Genomic DNA, 18,614 nt, shown 5'->3' with positions numbered 1-18,614 from the left:
AAAAGATTAAAGTTACCAGGTTTAATAGCATCTTCTCCCCTCCTCCCTTGTTATCAAATGAGATATTTGTAAAGTACATAAAGTAGTGTACAGTAGGTATTACATAAATGCTGATTCCCATTCCCTTGCAGGAGCCAGCACCCACTCTTTCACCTGTACCCCACCTCCAAAGCAATGCCTTTCCCTCACCTTCACATCCTCCCACCGTTCTTTGTCTTCCTTCAGGACTCTACTTGTATGCAGTGGAGTCTGAGGGACCTGCATCGATTGCTTCAAAACAAAAAAAAAGAGGATTTAGGTTCAGACCAAAGAGGAAACCCGCCTGGACAGGAGCTACCTCCTGGTCTCCCAAGTCCTAGAGGAGGTTTTCCTGGGTTTGGGGTTCTCCCAGCAGACCCGTATTACCATAATCCAAGGATGATTCATAAATTCAGTGATGGTCATTCTTTGAGTTGGTTCTGTCTTTAGCAGATTCCGGATAAGCATTTTGACTGCACAAGAGGAAAAAGAAGTTGATTTCAGAATCTAAACTCCTCCCCACCACCAACTACCTACAGATATCTCCTTTAGAGACACCAGGTTCTCACTTCTGATAAGACTTCCTGATGGAGAGAGCATCAAGGCTTGGTCACATATAAGTTTTTGAAGTCCCCATAAGCTGATAGTCTAATCAGGCCTTCTCTTAACTCCTTCACACACATACACACATACACACACACACAGACATTCTCTCTCTCTCTCTCTCTCTCTCTCTCTCTCTCTCTCTCTCTCTCTCTCCCTCCCTCCCTCCCTCCCTCCCTCTCCTTCACTCACAAAATACATGACTTTATAAATTCACAAGTAAATAAAAATCCCTATGAGTATACTTCATTTGGCCCAGAAAGGGGGTTACTTACCTTCCTCAGATACCTCCGACCACTCTGGATTGGGAAACTCATACTGGCCCATTCGGATTCGTGTCTTCATCCCAGGAGAAATGGCAAGGCCATGATTGGAATAGAATGGAGGGTAACCACACAATCTGGACTCAGAGAAAAGAAGAGGGGAAGGATATGAGAACTGTTACTTAGAGACATATTAAAAAAGAGAGGAAAGCCTGCTTCTTCCCTTATCCCACCAACAGAAAGAAAGGAGATCTTGGTAATTTGGTTCCAATGTAAAAAGTAATCCAAGAATCATAATCAGAAATTCTGTGCTCCAAGTAAAATACCTGCCCATGTGGACAGTTCCCTCCTTTTCAAGGAGAGGGACAGGAGAGAGAAGGCAGATTATATATATATATATATATATATACACACAAAGATCTCCCAGGAAAATAATGGCAGTATCCTTACCCCACCCCACCCCATAACCGTCACCCAAGCTCTTGCCTATGAGAGAAGAACAATGCCTGCCCCCCTTCCCACAGCACTCACAGGATATACATGATGACACCCAAAGACCACATGTCACAGGATTTATCATATTTCTCGGGACCCAGGACCTCTGGAGCTATAAAGGAAAAGTTACAGGGATTGGGATATACTCCCAGAAGCATGAGAGAAGTCTTCATCAGGGCCTCAGCAGAGCCAGTGTATGGAGGGGGTCATCTTCATTCTTTGGGCATACAGCTTTATCTATCCCAAGCCCCACAGGAGAGACCCATACTGGAAAAAACCCAAATGGAAATTGCCATAGCCCTTTCTTTCTCTATAAGGAGAGGAAACATCTCTCATTCTCCATAAATAACCCAAGACTACAGTCAGCAATAATTGATTCTAGAATTAAGAGAAGAAAAGCAACCTTACATATCATCTAGCTCAATCCCATCATTTTAGGGATATGAAAGACTAAAACTCCTGGGTTTGAAATGACCTGTCCAAGGTCCAAAGACTATAAAATGTGCAAATTCCAAGCTTTTGTAGTTCATTTTGATCACGTCCTTGCTTCTGGTCATAACTATTCACCAAAACCCACCTCACAGTAACTAAAACCCATTTCAAAATGCATGATTATAGGGGCAGGCAGCTAGGTGGCATAGTGAATGGAGCACCAGCCCTGGAGTCAGAAGGATTGAGTTCAAATCTGACCTCAGACACATTTCTTACTTAGCTGTGTGACCTTGGGCAAGTCACTTAATCCCATTGCCCTGCAAAAACCAAAAAAAAAAAAAAATGCATGACTTTCTTTGAGGAGCTGGTGGCCTAAGCTCAATGAAGAAGAGAGGAGGCAAGGGAAGCATGAACCCTCTGCATCTACTCTTGGAACTTACCCACATAGTAGGGTGTGTAGCAAGGGGTAGTTAGGGAATTATGGCTGGTAGTTTCCTTGGCAAAGCCAAAGTCGGTGAGTTTCAGGATAGCATTGGGTCGTTTGGAGGAATATAAAAGATTCTCAGGCTGTACAGAAACAAGAGAGATAGAGAAATGTAAAGGTCTCACTGAGCCTGTAGGACTAAAACTAGGAGCCATGACCAAAGCCAACTTATTCGTTCAACAAACATTCATTAAGGGTTTGGCACATCTCAGGTACTGTGTGTGTGTTAGGTACTGAGGACATGATAGGAAAGAGGGAAGGGTTAGTAATGAGGAAATCAAGAAAGGTCTCATCTAGCACCTGAGCTGAGACATAAAGAAAGCTAAAGTTGTGTCAAAGGTCCCTATGGGTATGCAGAGTACATCTGGCATGGGGAATAGCCTGTGCACCAACTGAGAAATACAAGTTGGAATGTTTCATAGAGAAAACAGTAAAAATCCCTGGAGACTGGAGAGCAAGTGAAAGTTACATATTACATATGTAATACATCTGGAAAGGTAGGCTAGAGACATGTTGTTAAATGGCAAAAAAAGAAGTTTTCACTGTATTCCAAAAGCAACAAAGATGCACTGAATCTTTCCTCACTCACTCATCAACTCATTCATTCAATCAAGTTTAGAACTATTCTAGATACTGCAGATGAATATAATATTCAAACAGCAGGAGCTTATAATCAAATTAGGGACAGAAGGTACATTAAAACTGCTGTTAGAAAACAATGTAGATATAGTAACAGCTATCATGGCTGCGGAAGTACAAAGAAGAAAATATTCCTGTGGGTGGAGGGAAAAGAGAAGACTTTATAGGGGAGGCAGGATGTGCTTCAGGTTGGTCAGGATAGGCAAAGAAGATAGGCAAAGGGGAAGTACAAACTATGTTCAACATCAGGGAGAGACTCTCTCAGCCTACAGGAGTTGGTTTAGGGAAATGAACCAGAGTACTCATCACTATAGCTGATATTCATCAACAATGCTAAAAACAGTTTACAATTTACAGAGTACTTCATATAGATTAGCTTGTTTGATTCTCATAACAATCCCATGATTATTCAGATGTTATTATCACCATTTTGGGGATAATTGAAGGAATGATGTTATAAGAGGCTTCAAAGTTTGCAAAGCACCTTTACATAAATTATCTCAGTTTAGCCCCATAACAGCCTGGGAGGTTAGTATTACCAGATGTCCACATTTTATAGAGGAAAAAGCTGAGGCTCACACTGGCTAGATAATTTGTCTAAGGACACACAGAAAGTGGCAAAGTCAAGATTTAAATACCAGTCTTCTCACTCCAAATCCAAAGATCTTCCCACCAAATCATTACCAACTCTTGCTAGTAACAGCCCATAGTTCCCAGATGGTTGGGCATGGGGGAGAGGGGAGAGGAGAGGAGAGAAGAGGAGGATTACCTTGACATCCCTGTGTGCAATATTGATTGAGTGTAAGTACTGAATTGCTTCACCAATGCTCTTCATGATGTCTGAAGCCTCTGAAGGGAAAGAAAAGAAAAGACATATTGATTATGGCAAGGCTAACACAATTCCATCTACTGAGGGGCCCTAAATTCAACACGGAACTGCAATAAAGTAGAATAGTGCTCAGTGTTGAAAGCCTTTAGCCTCACAAGTATGAGACTTTAGACATAATCAATCTACCAGCAAGGATCTCCAATACTAGGCTATAAAGGAGGCTTAACATCTGTGCTTTGAAGCAGCTTACATTCTAAAGATGCTGAAGGGTGAAGGATTAAAGTGAGATCTTCTCTATCAGTTGTCATGGTCTAAGGAAAAGGAACTTCTTTTTTTTTAATTTATTTATTTTGAATTTTACAATTTTTCCCCCAATCTCACTTCCCTCTCCCCACCCCCCTCAGAAGGCAATCTGTTAGTCTTTACATTGTTTCCAGGGTATATAATGATCTAAGTTGAATGTGATGAGAGAGAAATCATATCCTTAAAGAAGAAAAATAAAATGAGATAACAAAATTACATAAGATAATGGGGTTTTTTTTAATTTAAAGGTAATAGTCTTTGGTCTTTGTTCAAACTCCACAATTCTTTCTCTGGATACAGATGGTATTCCCCATCACAGATACCCCAAAACTGTGCCTGATTGTTGCACTGATGGAATGACCAAGTCCATCAAGGTTGATCATCACCCCCATGTGGTCGTTAAAGTATACAATTTCTTCTGGTTCTGCTCATCTTGCTCAGCATCAGTTCATGCAAATCCTTCCAGGCTTCCCTGAATTTCCATCTCTCCTGGTTTCTAATAGAACAATAATGTTCCATAACATACATATACCAGTTTATTAAATTATTCCCCAATTGATGGACATTTACTCAATTTCCAATTCTTTACCATCATAAACAGGGCTGCTATGAATACTTTTGTACAGGTGATGCTTTTACCCTTTTTCATGAAAAGGAACTTTTTGAGTACACTGAACCAAAGTTTGTTTATCAAAGCATGTTCTGGGGCAGGGAGTGCTAGGGAATATTCCTTGTAAACATGTCTTGGGGTCCGATTCCCTAAAGACATCTGGAGAAGGTAAGGATTGTACTTAAGATCTGAAGGTGTTTTGGCCTAAACTCACACATCACCGAGTCCATTCATGAAAGCCCCTTGATTGCTGAGTTCAGTCTCATAAACCCTTGGCTCTGTGCCACTTTTGTGTAAAGCATTATAAAGGGCTTCCTTGGGAAAGGGACTTTTGGAAGCCTCCTCCTTCAGAGAGGATACTCTGCCACAGACACTTACCTAACTTGGGTTGGAGACCCTGAAGGTTGTGACTTGGGAACTTCCCCAGCCTGACATTCAGGAGTTCTTTTATCTATCTACTTAGGTGTTTTCCCTCTTAAATACATACATATACACACACAAATACATATATATAAAATATATGTATGTATGTACTTGTATATGTCTTGGGTTATAAGTGTATTATTATTAAAATCTCATTTAAAGATTTAAGAAAGGGTGAGTGCATCACTGTGGGTACAGATTCGATCCAATAAAATCTGTGCAGTCCATAACCTTCAGTTTCAAATGCTATCCCTAGAAGAAGAGGTTCTTAGTTTAGAATCAACAGATACCCCTCCAAAATGTCCATGTCAAGATTTCAATGGGACTATGAACTTGAATAATAAAACTATGACTTCATTTTCATTAACTTTTAGTTTTCTTTGTAATCTTAGGTATTTTATTTTATGTATTTAAAAACATCATTCTGAGAAGGGATTCATAAGCCACATCAGACTGCCAAAGGCATCTATGACAGAAAAAAGTTTAAGAACATTGCCCAAGAATGATGTCAGCAAGGTCAGTCATGATCCCAATCTGAAAATACTCAGCCTGGCAGAATTCCAGAATGGGGGGGGGTGGCATGAGATTAGGGGAAGAACCACAGCTAATAGAATAGCCCCTTAACCCTACTAGAGAAAAATCTCCTTTGGGAATCATAGCTTATAGAGAACTTACTCAGACTTTGTGGCCTCTACCAAGAGGGTTTTCTTACCTCTCTCTGTGAAGGCCTGATCTCCCCGGTCTTGGATGCGGCTGAAGAGCTCTCCACCATCCATGCTAAAACAAAAGCCAAAGGCTAGCAATGGGATTTTGAAAACAGAACCTTCAGCTATCTTATAACTATCTAATCATGCATCAACCTTCAAAAGAATTAAGCATTTACATATTAAGATTTCCCTGTTACTGTCAAGATTGCTATGAGAATGAACTAAATAAACATTTGATATATATATTGAATGAGATGAGGATTGAAATGTGGGCAAGGAGGAAATGAGGAGGCAGAACTGAGGCAGTGAGTGGAGCTGGAAGGGTAGGAGGTTGGACCAAGGGGTTGAGCTGGGAATAAGGGCTCTGAGCAGGAGGGGTATGCAGGAAGAGTTGTTCACCATTCCATGATAATCAGGAGACACTTCCTTCCAGCGTACAGGTTCTCATAGACATCCACAATCTTGACAATGTGTGGGCACTGGGAGGCTCTCCAATGCAGATCCACCTCCCTTCGGGCCTTGGGACAATCCTGAAGCATCTACAGAGAGAAAGGGAGCCAATGAATGAATGACCAAACAATGTGAAACGACAAACACCCTGAAGGACAGACAGGAGGCAAGTTACCAGGTGAGTCAAACTACCACCAAACCACAACCTTCCAGGAAATGCAACTAGAGACAGGGCAGGATCCTGAATTTTATAACCTCCTGACACTTCATTCTACTTCTCAATTAGACCCTGTATTGGAGAGAGCAATTCTCAGCTGACCAATTACTAGCATCAGGCAGGTAATATCTCTGGCTTCTCTATCCTCCTCTACTCCCAAATCCTCTATCCACTACTGGTCCTATTTCCAACCCAGCCACCATCCTGAAAGTACAACTGTCATGGAAATGGATGTGAACTAGCAACTGTTTCTGTGGGTGTTGCAGGCATGGATACTGAAGATCCAGAAGAAAAATGTCCTTCCACAAGAAAAATGTGAGATATTATCAATAGAAATATCATTTGTTAAAGAGGAGGTATTACCATCTGTTTTGTGAATGTAAATTAACAAAATTGACAAATCAATTGTGCTAGTCATCTCTCTTACAGCTGGAACCTTCTTTATGTTTAGACTTTCCCATCTGAATGAAAATTCCTTGATAGCAAGGACTAATTTATCTGTATTTTCAGTACTTAGCAGAATATATTGCACATAAGAGTTTAAGGCAGCTAGGTGCACAGTGGATAGAGTACAAGAGTCTCAAGTCAGGAAGATTCATCTTCGTGAGTTCAAAGCTGCCCTCAGGTACTTAATATCTATGTGACCCTGGTGACCAAGTCACTTCACCCTGTTTACTTCAGTTTCCTCTCATCTGTAATATGAGCTGGAGAAGGAAATGGCAAATCACTCTAGTCTTTCTGCCAAGGAACCCCTATAAGGAGCCAGAAAAGAGTTGAATATAACTGAACAACAAAAAAGGTTTAATAATTTCTCATCCATTCATTTAATTATTCATATCATGTGGGAAAATTCTTACTCTGAAACTAGTTTGGTGATGAGCCTCTCCAAAAATCAGTTAGAAGGGTTCCTGAATGACACTGATCCCTGGGACTACAACTGGAAGCCTTTCCTCCAAGCTATGATGGGACCTGCCAATGACTATGCTAATAGCATAGTCTTTGAAAACCAGGGTAAGGAGTGTGTCTGCATCACAATGAGGAATCAAAACTATTACTACTAGCCCACAGTTACTCAGCACATAGCAAAGTCCTTTCTCACAGCAGTTCTGTGACAGAAGCAGAACAGCATTTTTGGACAAGACTTATGGCTTCACTCCTATAGTATGGAAAATCTCTCTACCAATATTTTGTAATTTAAAGTCCTAAACTACAAGCTAGAATAAATAGAGCCCTGGGTCTTGAGTTAAGAAGACCTGAGTTCAAATTTGGCTTTAGATATTTACTATGTGATCCTGAGCAATTCACTTAACTCTCTGTCTTAGTTTCCTCAATTGTAAAATGGGAATGATAATAGCTCTAAAGATACATTGTGCATGAGATGAGATAATATTTGTAATGGGCCAGGCACTAAAGAAATGCTTCCTTTCAACAGTTGTGTATAGTAGTGAATGGGGAACTGATTTCCTGTGGGTGACCAAAAGGTAGCATTTGAAGCAGAACTGGAACTCAGCTTTTCCTTTTCTAAGACCAGTTCTCAGTTCATTGATATCACCTTGCTTCTTGGTACAAATATTTAAAATATTATCAAAGTTTTTCAGATGGAGTAACAGACTTGGGGAAATGAAGTAGCTTACTCAAAGTCATACAACTGGTAAACATAAGTACCTAGATCTTACTCCAGGGCTAAGCTTCCTAACACTTTACCACCCTGTCTCTCGTGCTGATTGTGAGATCAGAAATAAACCCAACCTGACCTCTCTGGGATATTTTGGAGCTAGCAACTGCCACAGAGAGCTTCCTAAGCTGTTCCTTAGGTTACATTTTCCAGCTGAGTCCATCTATTTAAGGAGTTGGGATATAGAGACTTAGGAGATGAGGGTTAAATGGTTAAACCAAGACATGGATGGAGACTGAAGGGGCTTAAATAGAGGAGAAACTGGAGGTCCCTCCAAGTATCATCTACCTGCATCTCCAAAAAGGTACATAAGGACTCATATGTCCTAGTCCATTCCACTTTTCTGTCCACTCATCCCTTTCTCCTTAACCAACTAATAAACAGTTATTGAGCCCCATCAGGGCCCAACACAATGCTTGGCACTGTGATAGGACACAAAAGACTGAAGACAAGGTCATCATCAAAAACCTTACAATGTCATAAGAAAAAATATAAGACTCCCTGCAAAAGACAATCAAGAAGACTACAAATGAGCAGTGAGCTATGTTCACAGGATCCCAGTCAAGGCTGGCATGGTTAGAGAAGGCTACTTAAAAGAGGCAGAGTTTGAAGGATGAACAGGATATGAGGGGAGGGCATAGGTGCTGACAAGGGAGGAAGAATGCTTGAGAACTATGTGGGAGACTAAGAGAATGACATAAGAAAAAAAAGGATAAGAAATGGGAGGAAGAAAGGAGGAAAGAGAAGGAATTAAAATTTGATAGGCAGAATTGGAGATAGATAACAGACAGCTTTGGAAGTCAGAAAGATGCACTTTTAGCCTGAAAAAGAAAGACTATCCAAGAGAATGAAGATTGGTCTAGGAGCAAAACTAATGGGTTTGTGGTCAAAGGGCCTGGGTTTAAATCCAGGCTAGCCATGTACATTCTCTGTACAACCCTAAGAAGTTATTATCCATCTGGACTGGCATTCCTTCATCTGTAAAATTAAGGGTTGGACTAGATAATCTCTAAGATCTCTTCTAGTCATAAATCTTATGATCTTTTCAGTCCATGCTCAGGATGGTCATACAGAGGACAATTTAGCTAGATAACCCTGTGACTTCTTTGGAAATCACAGGAACATGCCCAGTCTGACTCCTGTCACTTATTACCTGGCTGACCTTAGGCATGTCCTCATCTGGAAAATAAGAAGATTCGAGTAAATCTACAATGCTATTAAAAATAAATGAAATACTGCCATGGAGTCACACTGCCATCTAATGGCTAATTTGAAATACTGCACAAATTCTCAGTGGTTCCCTACTGTTCAACATCATTATCAGCCCATGTCAAAAATAAAGTTGACTTTTTCTTTCTAATACTCTAGGGAATGGATATGTACAATGGGCTGACACTAATCTGTTTGCCTATTACAAACTCCTCTAGTGGCACTAAGCTGAAGAATGGAATCTTCACTATTTAATTCAATTCAACAAACATTTTAAAGGCATCCCAAGCGCAAGGTATTAGGAATGTAAAGATAAAAAACAGTCCCAGTCCTCAAGGAATTTTCATTTTGGGAGGGGAGATAACAAAGGGAGGGGGATATAATACTCAGCATAGGATCCTAGATTTAGAGGCAGAAGGGATTTTAGGAGACCAAGTAGTCCAAGTCCCTCCTTGCACAACAAATAAGTAAATATAAAGGGAATATACTAAATAACAGAAGGAAATAAATATTTATTAAGCTATGAACTTATCTAAGCAGTGTTTTAAAAAATATTATCCCATTTGATCCTCACAACCATCCTGAGAGGTAGGTGCTATTTTTATCTACATTTTATGGATGAGGAGGCTTGAGCCAGGCAGAGATTAAGGGACTGATCCAGGGTTGCAAGTTTAGTAATATCTACAGTTAAAATTTGAACTCAGTTCCTCTTGATTCTAGGGCTCAGTTTCTTTATTTGTTGCAATTCCTGGCCCAAAAGAATTTAACATTTTGAAAGATTAGTAAAGGTTCTGTGTATTATATGGTATCTGAATTGCAACTTGAAGAAAAATAAGGATTCTAAGAGGACAGCTAAAGTGGGGCAGTGAAGTACAGTCCAGAGGAAACCTCTTCTTTCTGAGATTAAATCTGGCCTCAGACACTTGCTAGCTATGTGACCCTGGGCAAGTCACTCAACCCTGTTGCCTCAGTTTTTTCATCTGTAAAATGAGCTGAAGAAGGAAACCACTCCAATATTTTTGCCAAAAAAAACCCAAACAAACCCTAAAATGGGGTCATGAAGAATGAGACATGACCAAAAAAAAGATTCTAAGAACTGAAGAAGGTATCTATTTAAGATATGAGAGATATGAAATTAAGTTTTCAGGATTTAGCTATGTAAAGGAAGGAAGGATGGGAAGATAGAATGCTACATATGGAGAAGTCTAAGCTGGACTAGAATGGAGAGTATATGAAGTGGGGCAATAAGAAATGTTTGGAAAGGTTACTGGAAAGTCATGTTGTGGAGTACTTAAAATTCCAACACCATCACTAATGACAGAGAAGAAGAAAAAAACAACTGATATCAAGGGAGGAAGAAACAATGCAGGCTTTATACCTTTACTATATTTAGTTGAGCCCTTTTCTTCATGCTTTTATGTTGATTTGCCCTAAACTACCCAGTCAATGCCACTGTTGATTGATTATGGCATGCAATTGAAAGGTGGCTAGCTGAGGTAAAGAAGGAAGTTTAAGACATAGAAACAAAGCAAAATGGGTCAACCTATTTGAAATTCTTCTAGTTCTTAGTACCATGTCCAGTCACTGGTATTCTAAGGTAGACAGTATGGCATTACCTCAGACCAATAATTTGTTCTAACCCAGGAAAGTTTGATAAATGCTTAACAATCAGCTTGGAGAAAGGGAAGAGGACAATATTCAAACTGATAAATTTTTAAGCTTAATCTGCACTAATAACATTTCTGAAGTCTAGACAATCAGAATTATTAAAAAAAAATTGGGTACTGACTGCTTTCTCTGGGTATTCAGAGCCCTTGTAGCAAAGTGATCCTTTCTTCAAAAATTGATTGTGATGCTTAAAATGTACCGGGGGTGGGGGGCAGCTAGGTGGTGCAGTGGTTCAAATCCAGTCTCAGACATTTAATAATTACCTAGCCATGTGGCCTTGGGCAAGCCACTTAACCCCATTGCCTTGCAAAAAAATAAAAATAAACCCTAAAAAAAATGTAACTGGGGATGGTCAAGCTTTTTGAAGGTCTAAGGGTGTTCAAAGAGGACTTTCAAAGAAAGACTATTTTCATTAACATGGAAACATATAGGAGGAAGTCTCTTGAAGAGAGGACAACAACAAGCAACCTTCACTTGGCAAGAGGGGCAATGAACCTATCAGGTGGAGTTGGGAAGGACTTAAGGAATCTTTTCAGAAAACTACAGTTTGAAGAGAAACAAGGGTCAGAGAAGCACATTTTAGCAGAAACTTAAGTTCAGGGACTGAGAGGGGTGGGCAGAGTGAAGGATAGTGCTCTGGAAACACAGGTGACTTGGTAAAGGTTAAGTAGGCAGCAGTTTGAACCAAAAAGCACCCAATTAAGAAAAAATTTTATATTTATTTTTCTGGTAATCAAAAGAAAATGAACACCAACAGTACGGTCTGAGATCAGAGGGTAAAAAGTCAGGGGAATTGCTCAGAAGAACACTCCCATTAGGAAATAACTCCAGATTTGAGGGGTGGAGGGAGGAATGCTGATTATACTGGGTACTAGATGGTGCAGTGGACTTGGGGTCAGGAAGATCTGAGGTCAAATCTAGCCTCTAACCCTAGGCAAATCTCTTAACCTTCTATCTTGCCTCAGGTTCCTCTTCTATAAAATGAAGATAATAATAGTATCTACCTCCCAGGACTGTTGTGAGAACATGAGAACACTTTATAGACCTTAAAGAGTTATATAAATGCTAGTTATAGAATTGCTAGATCCAGGAAAGGATGACTAACCTTTTTGAATCTTGGCTAAGCTGAAAAATGCAACACCATGATTAGTGACAGCTCAAAAAGATAGTTTATTTCCTTATGATGTATGTAAAAAGTGACTGTAGAGGGCAGAATGGCTTGTCTGGGAAGTCAGCAAGAGCATGAGAATGGTAGAAGCCCAGGAGAACCCTCACACTTCTTAATCATTATCCTATGATGCAGTATAACATCCCATTTCATCCCATTTCTTTTTTCTGTAGGTAAAACTCAGATGGAACATAGTTGGATTGGGGGGGGGGATCAAACCAGGAGTTCTCAACCTTTCCTATGTCATAGAACCCCCTTTGGCAATCTGGTGAAGTCTGTGGATCTATGCTCACAATGATGGTTTTAAATCTTTAAAAGAGAGGATCAAAAAAAATTTAATATAATTTAATAGACCAAGTATTAGAAAACTCTGCATTAAACCCTTAAGGGCATCTCCTTGTCTATCATGATTTGAGACCAAGGTAGTACAGTAAAAGGCAAACTGGTCATGGATTAAGTCTGAATCCTGGTTATTTAGAGCAAATTATTCTATGCTACATTCTCCATTCATAAAATGGAGAAATAATTTGTGCTACCTTATCTACCATGGAAGAAGTGTTTAAAAATCTTAAAATGCTATATAAATTCAAATTATTTTTAGTCAAACATTCAGATTCAAATAAAGACTGGGGGGGGGGGGTAAATGTGGATAGATTCAGGATTTCCCAGCCCTCAATTCAACTGGTTGGCAGTGTTATTGTTAACTATGAGTCACCAGTGTAAAAGCTGGAGGTCACAGAATCTGCTCCCTAAGTCTCACCCAATCTTAGAGAATTCAAAAGAAAAGCTCAGTCCAAGATCCTGACCACTGGCCAGGCTATTGTAAGAGTAAGAGCGGAGAGGCAACCAAGGACAGATCCCAAGGCAGCCTCCCCCTTCCCAATCCTGCAGTGGCGTCAGAAATCCTCTGGTGGGGCAGGGAACACTAGGAAACATGCCTGCTCCAACCTATTTCCTTTAGAAGGATGAACAGCTCTGCAAAGAAGTTGTTATTAATAGCTACAGAGGAGAAAGAGATATGGTATACTCCAGGTCTGCTACTAAAGAAGCTCAGCTCTGGCATCCCAATGTTGGCTAAGCTGAAAAATGTGTGACCTTTTTCTATTTCTCACACCACCTAATTAATTTTGACAGCTGGTGGAGAGGGGTCGAAAAAAGGTAAAACACCACCAAGTCTTCCCTCCCTCCCCAGACCTCTGATTCAACAAGTCTGATTCAGACATGAGAACATCACCCACGGTAAGTGTAAGCATTAGAGTTCTGTGTTTGGTAAACAAGACCTCCTCTGCCTCAGCACAGCATCCAGGCTGTTACTCTTGTGGTTCTCAGCACACACTGACATCCAGGAATATCATACCTCCCCTTCTAGGCTTTTAGACTCTTTGAGAGCAGGGTTTTTTCCTTAGTCTGTTCCCAGGAAGTTTCCTACAAGTACCTAGTACATAAACATATCACAGAGCAGGTGCTCAATGTATTTGCTTGTCCAGACCCCTTTCTAGATCTTATTACAATATTGAGAAACAGGAATTTATATACATAAATACAACCCTCCCAAATTGAGACCAGATGCTGACCAAAAATTACATTTTCACCTCCAAAAGTCATGGCTCCCATTCTATTCCCTCAGCGGTTGAGGTTAAGAGCATAATAAGCCAAAGATGAAAGAAAACTGTCTGCTTCAACAAAGTTATCACTGCTAATAAGCAAGCTTCAAAATTTAGACTCCAAAGCTCCAGTTGCTACTCCCCCACACCTGAAGGCCAAAGCACACATCCAAGAAAGCATCTGATGCTCAGCTGGCCCTGGCTGCCTCTGATGTGACAGCAGGTGGAAAGAATTCAGCCTGTAAAGCAAGGTGGGGGAGGTGGAGAGAAATCAGGGATAAGAAACAGGACACCCTACAGATAGACTTCTCTCCCTCCTTCCAAAATACACATTCCAGGAGACTAGCTAAAGGAAGAGAATCCTAGGCTTCCCCACAGGGAAGGAAAAAGGAACAAAGTAAGGATTACACCTCCATGTTCCTCCATTCCTTTTCCAGTTTCCTTTGGCTTTAATCTTACTATTCTGATTTAGTTTTTTTTCTTAAGTTTTATTGACCTGACTTTGTTTTACATTATAAGCATTTCCAGATGACCTATACCCCATGAGAGTTCTCTTCTTGAAATAAGGTAAAAACATTCAGGAAAGCTAATAATATAGTGATCTCATCTGAAAGGGTATGCAACATTCCACACCTGTAACCCCTTGACCTCTCTAAGTTCAAAGTTTTTTTTTTTAAATTAACTGAAATCCATTTTCTTCCCCATTATTTTCCATTCTATTTTTAAAAAAAAAGAGAAAAAAGAAAAGAAAATCCTTTGTAACAAATACAGGACACAGAATCAAGCAAAACAAATTCATTGGCTATATTCAAAAATAAACTCCTCCCTGGAGATAGAATCTATGTTTTATTATCGGTCTTCTGGAATGATGGGTGGTCATTTCATTGTTCAAAGTTCTTACAGTTTTCAAAGCTATTCATCTTTATGATGTTATTATACAAAATTTTCTCCTGGTTCTACACTTTTTTTCATTGGTTTATAAAAGTTCAAAAATGTTTGTTTTTATAATATTGATGATATAGTTATACAATATATGTGTATAGTATAAATCATTCTTGTTCTTCTTGCTTCACTCTGCATCATTTCCACATCTCCTTGAAATAATTTATTTCTTCATTTGTTACTACATAATAGTATTCCATCATATTGATGAACCAAAATTTATTAAGCCGTTCCTCAAATGATGGGCAAATCTTTAGTTTCCATTTTTCTTTTTTGCAACACAAAAAAAAGAGCTGCTATAAATGTTTTTATATAGAGAGGATCTTTTACTATTTCTTTGAATTTTGGGGGGTATAGGCCTAGTAAAGAAATAGCTATGTCAAAGCAATGCACTATTTAGTAACTTTTTCTATATACTTCCAAATTGCTTTCTAAAATAGTTGTATTCATTCATAGGACCACCAACAGTGTATCAATGTGCCTATTTTCCCACAGGTCTACCAACATCTGTATGGGCAGCTACATGGTGCAGTGGATGGAGCACTAGCCTTGGAATCACGAGGATGGGATTCAGCCTCAAACACTTATTAGTTGTGTGACCTTGGGCAAGTTACTTAACCCTGATTGCCTCACATCCAGGTCATCTCCAATCATCCTGATTCATATCTGACCATGAAACTCAGATGGTTCTGGAGGAGAAAGTGAAGCTGGTAACTTAGCACAGCACTCCCTCACTCATAACCAATTCATGTGCTTGTCATGGCATCACCTCCCTGATGTTGTGGTCTTCTTCAAAAGTGAAGAACAAATACTATTACCAACATTCATCATTTTCCTTTTTTATCACCTTTGCCAAACTGCTGGGTGGAAAGTAAAACCTCAAAATTATTTTAATTTTCATTCTCTATTAATGACTTGGAACAATTTTTTCTTATGACTAGAGGTATCCTTGAGATCCCTCCCTCCCACCTTGAGAAGTGAAACTATATCCTTAGATCATATATCAAGTACAGAAGGGCTCATTCATATAAATTTGAATCAATTCCCTATCTGTTTTAGAAATGGAACTCTCCTCAAAGAAACTACAAAAAAAAATCTTATCTCCATTAATTGTTTCCCCTTTAATCTTAACTTTATTGGATTTGTTCAGGTAAAAAAAAATTAATTTTATGCATTTATAATGCCCAATTTTATCTTTTGTGATCTTGTAAACCATGTCTGACCATTAACTTTTCATCTATCTATAGATCTGATAGGTATTTTTTCCATGTTTCTCTAATTTGTTTATGATGGGGACTTTTATTTGAAATATATATTCATTTAGAGCTTATCTTAATATAGGGTGTTAGGTTAAATCTAATTTCTTCCATAATGCTGCTCAATTTTTCCAGCAGTTTTTTAAAAAGTTAAATAGTGATTTCTTATTCCAATAGCTAGAGTCTTTGGGTCTATTGAACACTACATTAATTTGCTCTGTGTTCTGTTTGCCTAATTTGTTCCAATGAACAAGTTATTTTAAAGCAGTAATCAAATTGTTTTGAAAATTGTCATATAGAAATATAAGTAAAATAAAACAATAAAAATTAAAACTGCAATTTGTAGCATAGTTTGAGATCTGGCACTGCTAGGTCCCCTTTATTTCCATTTTTTCATTATTTCTTATGAGATTCTCAACCTTCTTTTTTGTTTCTATGTGATTTCATTATCATTTTATTGTTCTTTTTATTTAGCTATTTCTAAAGTTTGAGAAAAAGGAGGAAGAGACCTGCATCCATCAAAGCTGATCAACTCACAATGTTGCTGTTAATGTGTACAAAGTTCTCTTAGTTCTACTCCCTTCACTCAGGATCAGTTCCTGTAATTCTTTCCATGCTTCTCTAAAGTTTGACCATTCATGATTTCTTTTTTTTTTTTTTTTTGCAAGGCAAATGGGGTTAAGTGGCTTGCCCAAGGCCACACAGCTAGGTTAGTATTAAGTATCTGAGGCCGGATTTGAATTCAGGTACTCCTGACTCCAGGGCCGGTGCTCTATCCACTGCGCCACCTAGCCGCCCCACATTCATGATTTCTTATAGAAGAACAGCACTCCATAACATTCATGTATCACAACTTTTTCAGGCAATCCCCAATTGATGGGGATTCACCCAATTTCCAATTCTTTGTTACTAAAGAAAGAGCTGCTATGAATATTTTGGAACATATGGAAATTTTCCCATTTTTCTATAATTTCTTCTCAATTAAGGCCTAGTATTAGTATTTCTGGATTAAAGGGTATGATCAATTCTATTGTTCTTTGGGCATAGTTCCATATTGTTCTCCAGAATGGAGAACTCGACCAATCAATGTCCCAATCCTCCCACAACCTCTCCAACTTTGATTGTTTTCCCTTTTTGTCATCTTGTCATCTTACAGGTGTGAGGTGGTATTTCATGGTTGTTTAATTTGCATTTCTCTAATCAGCAAAGCTTTGGAGCATTTTTTCATATGATTATAGCTTTTATTTCTTCATTTAAAAACTTCCTATTCATATCCATTGACCACTTATCAGTTGGGAATGACCTCTCATTTAGATAAGAAAATAAGACTGGAGGAATTCAGTGACTTGGCCAAGGTCATATAGACAGAAATTGGCAGTGCCAGAATTTGAACTTGAGTCCTTTTACTCCAAAGCAGAGCCCAGTCTGTCATGCCATAAGATCTTTCTCATTATCTTTGTCTTCAAATATCTGAAATGCTGTTCCACAGAAGAGGAATTAGAATGAACCCACTTGGTTCCTAGAAGGCAGAGCTAGGGGAAAGTTAGAAAAAGATTTCAATTCCATAAAAAGGACTAATACCTAAAGCTGTCTAGTGATGGATCCTAATGGCTCCCAAGATTTGGAGATAGAATTGATCATACAGGTCATAGGGTCCAATCTCCTTATTTTACAAGTGAAGAAGTAGGCCCATTTTAGAAGGTATTGGAGAAGAGTTTCATATTTTAGAGGATTTAGTGTCCAGAAGCTGGACTAAATATCAGAGGATCCTATTGAAACCTTTGCTGATTTTTCCCCCTTCTACCTATACCAGCCATAAAATAAAACAAGTCTTCAAAAATCAATGAGTCTTCACATGAGCTTTATAGAGGAAATAAATACTACTTCTGTTTTTGCCATTCTATTTTCTAAAACTATTCTATTTTCAAAAATTATAAACTCATGTTTTCAGAAAAAATATCCCCAATAAACAGAGCTGAAACTTGAGGTGGGGAGGCAAAAATGCTGATCTGATTTGAGACCCTGGCAGTTATCACACACACACACACAGCATAACAACAGCTGAGAAGTAACATACTCCTTTAGCAATTCCCTTTTCTCTAAAACCACCTTGTCCCTAAGGTCTCCCTCCTGCCAGGAGCAATCAGCTCAAGTGCCCCCTCCCTTGTACCTTACCCCACACCTAAAGAACCCCTGATTTTGCAACCCACAACTTCTAGACCTCAAGAATGATCAATAAAATCAATGATTGATTCACTTCCTCCTGGTCATTTGAAGGAACTAACTAATATAGGCAGTGGGAGGATTGGGACATTGATTGGTCGAGTTCTCCATTCTGGAGAACAATATGGAACTATGCCCAAAGAACAATAGAATTGATCATACCCTTTAATCCAGAAATACTAATACTAGGCCTTAATTGAGAAGAAATTATAGAAAAATGGGAAAATTTCCATATGTTCCAACATTAGTTAGTCTCTAACCCATTATTTATTGTATTTGGCCAAATTCAGGTCCCACTTTTTTTTCATGCCTGGCTTATATAAAACCAGAGTATGGTCCATGATTGCACTTGCTAGTTGGGAGCTAGATGGCACTGATGGTACAGAGGATAAAAAT

The 18,614-nt window shown here is 39.0% G+C and overlaps 1 protein-coding gene across 1 annotated transcript in view; it reads right to left on the bottom strand.

The window, feature by feature from the left end:
• The window catches only part of MAPKAPK2 (MAPK activated protein kinase 2), an 88,692-nt gene that overhangs the window by 21,679 nt on the left and 48,399 nt on the right, over window positions 1-18,614 (bottom strand). Inside the window, exons 2-9 of the mRNA XM_074222541.1 lie at window positions 6,206-6,345; window positions 5,812-5,876; window positions 3,704-3,783; window positions 2,252-2,378; window positions 1,416-1,491; window positions 897-1,021; window positions 406-491; window positions 190-270 (exon numbers count right to left, since the gene is read on the bottom strand). Coding sequence (XP_074078642.1) covers window positions 190-270; window positions 406-491; window positions 897-1,021; window positions 1,416-1,491; window positions 2,252-2,378; window positions 3,704-3,783; window positions 5,812-5,876; window positions 6,206-6,345 — 780 coding nt within the window. The remainder of the gene's footprint in view (window positions 1-189; window positions 271-405; window positions 492-896; window positions 1,022-1,415; window positions 1,492-2,251; window positions 2,379-3,703; window positions 3,784-5,811; window positions 5,877-6,205; window positions 6,346-18,614) is intronic.

The sequence above is a fragment of the Macrotis lagotis genome, chromosome 2, assembly GCF_037893015.1.
Source record: "Macrotis lagotis isolate mMagLag1 chromosome 2, bilby.v1.9.chrom.fasta, whole genome shotgun sequence".
Taxonomy (NCBI): Eukaryota; Metazoa; Chordata; class Mammalia; order Peramelemorphia; family Peramelidae; genus Macrotis; species Macrotis lagotis.
The sequence above is the reverse complement of the archived record's forward strand: the minus strand, read 5'-3'. Positions and strand labels throughout refer to the sequence as shown.